General features: G+C 33.1%; 1 protein-coding gene across 1 annotated transcript; it reads left to right on the top strand.

Moving 5' to 3' along the window:
- Positions 1-6958: 6958 nt before the first annotated feature.
- Positions 6959-10148, top strand: LOC108452770 (transcription factor bHLH30). The gene is made up of 3 exons (XM_017750595.2): positions 6959-7446; positions 7665-8259; positions 9005-10148. The coding sequence occupies exons 2-3, from the start codon at positions 7690-7692 to the stop codon at positions 9470-9472; spliced, it is 1038 nt and encodes a 345-aa protein (XP_017606084.1). The 5' UTR covers positions 6959-7446; positions 7665-7689; the 3' UTR covers positions 9473-10148.

The raw sequence follows: 10148 nt of genomic DNA, 5'->3' as shown, positions 1-10148 counted from the left end.
AAGCCTACAATAAAAAAGGGCAGGCTATGGTATGGAAGTAACATTGTAACTCCACCGTTGGACTAGGAAAAAAATTCAAGTCTGGATTTATAGTTAGATTTGATAAAATAGGCTGAAAACTTACATAGAGCATTATAGATCATAGCCCAGCAAAAAACATTAAAGAACCCAAATTCCACATGTTCAGGCCAGGCCTCAATTTCAACTTTCAATTGTATTTCTCTACACATCTACTTCCTATACTGCTGGGCTCTTTTTTTTTTGTATTATTCATTTTTTTGGCTTCAAATATTAATTGATATCAAAATAAGCCTGATCAAATTTACTAAATGCTATATATTTTCTGCGATTGTATGTTTGTATTCTCATTACTATTATAAACCAAATGAAAAATGGTCTCTCCTGTGTTCATGATTTTAGTGCTCCAATCATGAATCCTTGATAAGCAAGGTTATCACTTCTTTTTTTTATTTTTTTTATTTCTGTCTGGCATGTTATATATGTATCATATGAATAACTTTTAAGCGTGCAGCGATTAACCCAAGTTTTTTTTTTTTTTGATCGAAATTATTGCAAATGACAATGATGAATATACATGTGAGGGGGCCTAACAAGCCTCTATAGCTAGCGTTTTGTTCAAGCATGGTCATGTCTTTGTGCTCTTTGTTGGACTCTCATGCATGCATCCTTGCATGCATTCACTTTTTCTATATCTATGATTTATTATTTGTATATATAAAAATAATACAAGCCATCTTTCCTTTCTTTTTTGTGTAAGTATAAATGCAGGCCATGTAATTAAGTACTCCTCGATATGGTTGTTTCTCTACACTGGATCTGCCCTAATTTAGCCTTTACAATCACGATATTTGACCTCTGTGACAAAAGCTTGCATGTGATTAAAAGCAAGGTATCATGTTATTACTTTTCAGATTAATTTGGAATTTTTCAACTGTAGTATATACATAGAGAGAGAGATTGTGGAGCCGACTTGCTTAATTAGAAGATTTTTTAATATTAAAAACTAATTTATGCTCCTCCAACTTTATGAAAAAATTATTTTAACCATTTATTTAATTTTTGACTTTTGTAGCTTCAAAATGAATGGATATTAACTTTTTTAAAATATATATATTTTAATAATTTTTAGTTTTTAAATAAATTTTATGTTTTTAAAATATTTATATGTAAAAAATTAATTAATTGCTAATGTGACATCCACATGACAAGCCACATGTATGCCACGTTAATAAAGTTAAACATATGTTAATTTTTACATCTATTTTAAGGTAATTTGATAAACAACTCAAGTTTAAAGGATAAAAAGATGAAAATTAAATAGAGGGCTAAAATAACATTTTTAGACAAAAAAAAATTTGGTTTAATTGATAAAATTAAAATTTCTTTCTCGAGGTTTAGAGTGGATTATACTAAAATGGCCTTTTTTAGATAATGTAAGAATTGCATCATATGTGTAATTAAGTGTTAAAAATATTTGTTGTTTAATGCATCCATCCTCAAACTACTAACTAATAAGAGTGGTATGAAGTCCATTTTAGCTTGCAATTTCTCCAAGTTTAGAATAATAATGATATAAATGGAGTTTGTTGCATAGGATTTATTATTTTATATAAAATGTTGAGTGAGATGAATGTTTATAGAGTGCAATTGTAAAGGTGAAATCAGATTGGAAAGGAAAAGGAAACAAGGGAAAGCATTGTAATGATAAAATAGTTTTAGATCATAATTGCGTATTTAAGAAATGTTGGTAGTTTGGGTTGATGTGAATTAGAGACAAAATAATAAGGAAGCTAGTTATAGTGGGACTCACTTTCGGTTTAGGAAATAAATTAATGGAAGGAAAGGATAGATAAGAGCATATTGGTACTTTGTAAAAATGTGAGTGAAAGAGACGTGTTGATGAGGGTGAGGGAATGTAATTGGAAATGCAGAAACCCACTGTCCCACTTTGAGGACACATTCCATGGAAATTTGGGGTTCTGCTTTTGACTCTCCCCTCTCTTCTACGGAACACCCTCCAGCCGCAGCCACGGCCATAAATGCATATCATGAAACCATGCCCCATTTTCTCTATAGGCAACTTATTTTTATTAATCTCATCCCTAGTCAAGCACCAAGGACGGCTTTACTCAGAAGTTGAACGCTGTGGATTTAGGGTTAAAGATGAGATTCGGTTTGGACGGACCCACCAACTGATCTTCTTGCATTGGATTGGATGCTTCTCGCCGTCCATCCATTTCTTATTTTATGCGCCTTTAACATTTACAATGTTATATTAATTAATTGATTAGTTACTTTGTAATTTTTAGATAGAGCTGTTATTAGTTTAAGTTTAAAGATTCATATGAAAAGTTTAAATAAAAATATAAGATTTGAAAATTGATTGTAGCTCTTAATTTAAGTCCTGTTTTTAATTTGAATTGGGCTTTGGATAAGATATTTTTCTCAAGCCCAATCAATTTTATATATTTTACGACATGCATATCCAAAAAAAAAAAAACCTATCCCATTAATTTAATGCCAAAATGAATCCTAAAATCAACCCAAAATACAAAATATATATAATAAAAATTAATTAAGGCTTTAATTGGTATGACAGAAAGAAAATTTGGAAAGATTGAAAGCTTGAAAGAAAAAATGGAAATATTCAAAAAGAAGAAGCAATCTTCACTTGGTAGAAATGAAAATGATATAATTCTCTAATTTTCTCTCCTCCGAAAGAAATGATTTTAAATGTAATTATAATACTAATTCCTTAAGTTTTATTGGCATGCAAGGAAACATAAAAACAAACAAAATAAAGAAGAAGAAAACATTAGGTAGACACTACTTCTAAAACTAGAGTTAACTAATTATTAGACTAGTATTAATTAATGTAATTATTAAGTTAGCTTTGAAAGTAGGATTTTCAAAGCCAAGTCATTTACTTTATTGATTTAATCTCCCCTCTCCTCACAAAAACACCAAAAATTTGGTATGCGAAAATAGTAACAAAATAATATATAAATTTTAAAAGTACAAAATTTGTTACTACTTCCCTCACTCACCAACTATACTGAATAATAATTCCATGAAAATATTTCGAAAATCAAACCCACAAAAATGGCATATGACATCACGATATCCAACTAATTATAGAATATCAGAATTTATTGAACACTTTTCAAGTCTGCATATTTTGACAAGTTTATTGTACATAGCAAGTTTGAAGTTGATCTTAGTGAGTCTTTTAATCATGAACTTTGGCAGCGCTCCATACAGTTAAGTTCCATGGGTGGAACTATTTTTTCCTTAATAAGCATGCTCCATTGCTACTTTATTTCTGTGGACGAAAAATTCCTTTTTTTATATTTCAATTCATTCATGCTTCTTTCTTGACTTACAACGAAAAAGAAGACTTCCTAACCCTAAAAATGATAATAAATAATTCCAAAAAAAATATATAAAACCTTAAAAGTTAGAATTGAATCCTGTAATACTAGAAAAAGTAAACTAAAATAACACTGATATGAGAGTTTTTCTTAAACTCATTATTTGAATGTTGATTTCATTATACCATATTGTCAATCTTACATAACAAAATAGTCCATTTGCATTTGAAAAATACTGGACAGAATTTGGGGTTTCGCCTCTGGGAACAATTATGGTGTTGAAAAGGGGTAAATTGGTTGGATGATTTTTGTTTTGCTTTTCTTGGCAAAGTTTCTGTCTTGAATAACCTTGTAATTACGCATAGTTTGCTGGTCATCAAAGATTTAAGAGGTTTAAGCCATGATTTCTTTTTCCTTCATCACCTCTTTTTAACTTTTTACCATAAAAACATTACATTTCGATACTTGTATCAATCCTTTTTAGGCCAACCAACCAGCAAGCTTAGCCGGTAAAGGCTATAACACAAAAATAGCGAATAAAACATAGAAGCTACCCTGCCTGCCTGCCATTTGTCCGAAGCTAATGGAAACATCTATAATTAATTCCCTTTTAGAGTCTTGGTCTATAAGTTTTATATACTCAATACCATGGGCATTGAATTTCACCAAGCAAGAAATGTAATCATGTTTTCTTTCCGACGGATAAAGGAATATCTAGTCATTGAACTTAATAATTTTTTCCGGTTTAGTCCTTGAATTTTTTTTGTCCATATTAATCTTAGAAGCTGACAATTTTCTCAATTTTGATCTTTGTTGTGACGCAACACTTTAAGATTGTGCTACATTATGTCTTAGAGCGTCACATCATTATAAAGACTAAAATTGAGAAAAGTTGTCAAATTATAAAATTAACATTGATAAAAAATTTAAGGACCACGAGTTGAAAGTATAAAAATTATCCCACTTTCAAATGACATGTCCAAACAAAATCTTCCTTTGGCTCATAATTAATATTATATATGTTTATGTTTGAGTTTAATATAAGAAATAGCACCCCAATTATGTATCAAAATCTTAATTGATGGCATATAAAATAATAGCGCAAGTAAATTTCAGCTAGAAGCTATGTAAATTGTTAATCGAAAGAAGATTAAGGGAATCTGAATAGTGTGGGATTCATTTAGATTATATAATATATGCTATTTTTTGAATGCTAACATGTATATATTATTACTCCACTTATTTTCAGCTGAGGACATGCATGATTGTTGATTGTGGAAACACCTTTCCCACATTTTCAAATCAGGCTTCATTACTTCGAGTACTACATTCAGGGCATAGCTTGAGGGGTTGGTCAGGGCTCCAATCTTTTTTCTTTTTTTTTTTTTTTAAATAAAAAGTAGGAAAAAATTACTCTGGTTTAAAATTTATAATTTCGTTTTTCTATTGTCTTAGTATAATGTAACAAAAATATAGTAACATATATAACTTTTCTATTGTCTTGATGTATATAATTGCAAAGATAAATAAATTTCAAAAATTAAATGTTATTTCTCCTTTAAAATGTAATTTATAAATCATATTGTATTGGTTCGAAATTCATAAAAATGTTAAATGATCTACAATATGGCTATTTCAATGTATTTATCGTATCATCAAAGCAATTTTAATATGAGTTTTACAATAACAATATATTTGTATAATATCAGACTGTGGAAATTTGGTTATTATATTACATGAAAAACTATATAATTCTTCTTTATTTCTTGATATCTAATACTATGGTTTTTATTTTGTTGGTATACACTAAAGTTAATATATAAGTACATTTCATCATTTCATATCCTAAAGGAGTTAACCGTTTCTTTCTTGCTTCGTCAGGTAGTCCTCTATGATTGTACTTTTGTTAGGAGTTTTGCCGAAAGGGAGCAAATGGGAGAAGCTCCCATGTCTTCATATTTTGATGATGCTTTGGTAATAAGTCTCCCAACTGAAAAAGAAATATATACAAATATTGCAAGGTAGCCAAGCCCATTCCAATGCTACCTTTACATGTGCATGTGAAAATGAAGACTGAAAGTGCCAACCAATTCATAAAGTTATTGGACTTGAGAAACAACACTCCTACACTAATAATTAATGGAGAAGTGCCCAGAATTCCCTTTGCACTATATAATACATATGGTCGTAGAGGGTCATTAGAGAAGGAAGGCAAGCCATGGATAAATTCACATATGTAACCGAAACCCAGAAGGGTCGTGAAATTGAAGAGCAGCTGAAGAGGTAGAGAGAGAGAGAGAGAGGAGGGGGGGGCCAGGAAGGTGGAGTGTGTTCCAAGACACAATGATTACATGGTCTTGGGGAAGCAGAAAGGGTGGCGTGGAAATAGCCAAGAGTGTTGAAGAACGTGGGGGCTTGACCGAGGTAGGAAAAGGACGAGGCAATGCAATATGCATCAATATGAAATAAAATGGAAAAAGAAGATAAGGGAAAAAAAGCCTTAATTCACAATTTAGTCCCTAAATATACCAACTTTATCATTTTGGTCCTTAAAAAAATTTTGTCCCAAATGGGGACCTAACATTATCAGTTTTTCCATATTAGGACCTAAAGTTATTAGTGTTCCAAGTTCAGTCCTAACATTAAAAAAAGGCTGAGTCATCCAGCCAATTTTTTTTTGGCACATGTCATATAATGATGTCACGATGACATCATCATCTATTTTTTTTTTAAATCTTGAAAAAATATTAAAGAAATACTAAAATTTATAAAATGACAAAAAGTACTGAAAATTATTAGAAATTATAAATAAAAATAAAATTGTAAAAAAAGGGTGAAATAAAAACAAACTGCAAAAACTGAATTAATCATGTTGAAATTCAGGTAAGCTGCCCTAAATAAAGTATAATAAAAAAATAAAAGTTTGGTTAAACATTTCTTCACATTTCGTGCATATAATTTCAATCTTTGAAATTATATGGTTTCTTCACATTTCTTTTACTTGGTTAAACATTAAGAAAAATGATTATTTCATGAAATGGTTTAAATTAGATTTTCTAAAAGAAATTTAATGATGATGTCACAATGACATCATCATATGAAATGTGGCGAAAAACAATTGGCTGGATGACACAGCAGGTTTTTTAACGCCAAGAGGACTAAACTGGGAAGACTGATAACATTAGGTCTTGATTTGGGAAAAAAAAGTTTAAGGACTGAAGTAAAAGGAGGAGTATAGTCGAGGGAGTAAAGAGAGGAGAAAGCCAAAAAAGAAAAGAGAAAAGGGTTTAGCTAAGCCTTTTATCATGATGATACTATCAGCCTTTTTGGTCTTTGGTTTGTCGACAGTGTATGTGTTGTGTGTTCACTGTGTTTTGTTTTTGTTTTTGTGTTTCCCATCCCCCACTCGATCTCTCTCTCCAACTGCACTCACAGACACAGAATGTAATTATATACTTTGAACCAATCACAAAAGCAAACTAATATTATTATTTTATAAAGGGAGAGATAGAGAGAGATATACTTTCATGTATAAACTACTACTAAGTTTAATTTTACTATAAAACATGTATATAATTAAATAAAGAAAAAGGATCCTGATTGCTACAAGAATGGATAGAGAATGCCTTAGGAAGAAAGCAAAGGAGACTAACAGTACTTGCAGACTCTATAAATTTAGAGTGGTGGAGAAGAGGGAAGGGCACAGATCGATGATCAGTGACCAAAAAATTAATAAACAAAAAGAAGAAAACAAAGCAACCAAAAAAACACCGAGATAGCATATAGGGAAAAGCAAAGCTTATTTTGAAGCTAAGGATAAAAAAGGGGTCAGTGTATCACCCACAAAGGCACAAAGACCTGCCAGAAACTAACCTACCCCCCCCCCCCCCCAAGTGATAGAGATTGAGTTATCCTCTTCCTTCATACTCGAAATCTCCTCTCCCTTTTTGCTTTTCTTTCTTTTTACCACTTACCACCACCTCAACCTCAAACCACATCATTTACAACCATAATTCAGAGACCTCTGCAAACTCCATCTATGTATCAAAGGAAGGTTTGTTTTCTTTCTCTCTTTTCTTTTCTTTTTTCGTAACCCTTTTTCCAATTTATCCTTCCTATACGAAACTGTAAACCAACTTCCTTATTGTATCGCACCACATCGGATAAGGAAGTGATCATCAATACAAAAACTTCATATCTATATGTGTAAATATATGTATTGCAGTTGAATCGATGTTTTTATCTTTTTTTCTCCTTTCCATTTTGAGGCAGATTTAAGAAAGGGAAATATCAAGGGATGTGTGGAAAGAAAGACGAAGATCAGGGAGAGTGTTCTCAAACTATCCATAACATACAAGGTTACCAGGAACAGTTATATATGCAACAACAACATCAACAGATGCAGCAGCAACAGCACAATATTGATTTATTTGGAGGAACTAGGGGAGGGCTGATATTCCCTGAAGTATCTCCCATCCTACCATGGTCTCTCCCCCCGATTCACAATTTCAATCCAGCCCTATTCACTGGAAACCCAGTTCGAGACGATGACCCTTTTTTGGTCCCTCCTCCGCCAACCTCGTATGGGGGTTTATTCAACAGAAGAGCTCCTTCCCTACAGTTTGCATATGATGGCACCTCAGCTGATCATCTAAGGATCTTATCTGACACACTAGGACCGGTGGTTCAACCCGGCTCAGCTCCTTTCGGGCTCCAAGCTGAGCTGGGGAAGATGACCGCTCAAGAAATCATGGATGCTAAGGCTCTCGCGGCTTCTAAAAGTCACAGTGAAGCTGAAAGGAGAAGAAGAGAACGAATCAACAACCATCTGGCCAAGCTACGCAGCTTACTCCCAAGCACCACCAAAGTAAGTTGGTAGTCATTGCACATATAGTCGTAATCAATTTTTTTTAAAATCTTCATAAATAAATAAATGGTTAAAAAGAAAAGAAAGCATTATAAATCATCACGCGTACAACATGTCCTGGGTTATTATATTATATTATATGGAACTATGGAAGTGTCACTCATTCACCTTTTTTGCACCCTTTTTGTTTTCTATTATATTGAGCTTTTTCCCTTCGAAGATATATCTGTAGATTTTTCTAAGATTCTACTTGGATGTTCTGATAATATGCTCTTCAAACCTACCATTTAGACCTGAAAGGTCGTCACATTTCTTTCTTGGCCCGTGTTTTTTAAATCTTTTTCCAAAAAAATAAATAAAGCTTGTCTTTGGGCTTATTCTTAACAGTCTTGTGGTAGTTCCAAGAAGGAAAAAGAATACGAAAAGGGAATGAGCGTTAATGTCGCTCGGTTGATATGATAAAGAGAAACCAAGGAGCAGTTTAAAAGCTTCCACGGAATTTTGTTGCCGGATCATCAGTCAAATTAAGTTGGGAATGAAAAGAAATAAGGAGAGACAAACTAGCACACTCTGTCAGTTTACACTATTACGCCACTGCCATTCCCTTGAGATTAAAATGAACCCCCCACCATTAACTACCAAAACTAACCTAATCACATGCACGTTAATTAATAACTACGTTGTTTATAGAGTTTGATGCCAAGTTAATTGTTGTTGTCTTGGTTATCATCCCTTTGTGACGTAGACGGACAAGGCTTCACTGCTTGCTGAAGTAATCCAACATGTTAAGGAGCTGAAACGACAGACCTCTTTGATAGCAGAAACCAGTCCTGTGCCCACCGAAATTGATGAGCTAACCGTGGATACGTCGGAAGAAGATGGTAAGTTTGTGATCAAAGCTTCACTTTGCTGTGAAGATAGGTCCGACCTTTTGCCTGACCTAATCAAAACATTGAAAGCTTTACGCTTGAAGACACTAAAAGCTGAGATTACAACGCTTGGTGGGCGTGTAAAGAATGTTCTGTTTATAACCGGAGAGGAAGACTCCAGTAGTAGCGCTGAGCAGCAGCAACAACAGCTGCAGTATTGTATTAGTTCAATACAAGAAGCATTGAAAGCGGTGATGGAGAAGACTTCCGTGGACGAGTCTTCTTCAGGGAATGTGAAGAGACAAAGAACCAACATCAGTATTCTTGAACATAGGTCTCTTTAGCTTACAAAAGACCTTGAATACGTACTTTTTTTTTTTTACCGGTATTCATGATGAGGGGTGTTCATTTTTCTCTTCGTTTCTTTTGTTTTTCTTTTCTGAGAGTGTGTTTTAATTTGAGTATTTCTGTCATTGGACAAAATATATATAATGATGGTGTGGTTGGTTTGTATACTTAAAAAAATGGGTTCAATTATAGAGAAGAGATGAAATGGAGAAAGAGGAGGTAGGGCTGAGGTATGGTGATGGTGATGGCAACGGATGAGCTGGTTGTTTTGGGGTTTTGGTATTGGGATGACCGTGTGATGGATGATGGTGATAGCAGCACAAGGGAGGAATATGGTTTGGATTTAGTGAAAGGAAGGAATAGGCAAAAAACAGTGGAGGATCTTTTTCGTGGGAAGAGAAACCTTATATCAAAACCCAACATAGAAAACGTGAAGGTGATGGGTGTGATGAGTGGAACCAGGCAGCTTAGGTTGGAGTTGGGACAAAAAAAAACAAGACTCTTAGGCTCTGGTTGGTCTGGGCTTTTTGTTTTGTTTGTATTGTAGCTGAAAGAAAGAATTTACTATATGTCACTACTCTTCCCCTCTCCTCAGATTTTGGTGGAGAATTTATGATCATAATATCATAAGTCTAGTATATTAAGAATGGTAACCAACGTAATTCTTTTTTA

Source organism: Gossypium arboreum, chromosome 12 (assembly GCF_025698485.1).
Source record: "Gossypium arboreum isolate Shixiya-1 chromosome 12, ASM2569848v2, whole genome shotgun sequence".
Lineage (NCBI taxonomy): Eukaryota > Viridiplantae > Streptophyta > Magnoliopsida > Malvales > Malvaceae > Gossypium > Gossypium arboreum.
The sequence above is the reverse complement of the archived record's forward strand: the minus strand, read 5'-3'. Positions and strand labels throughout refer to the sequence as shown.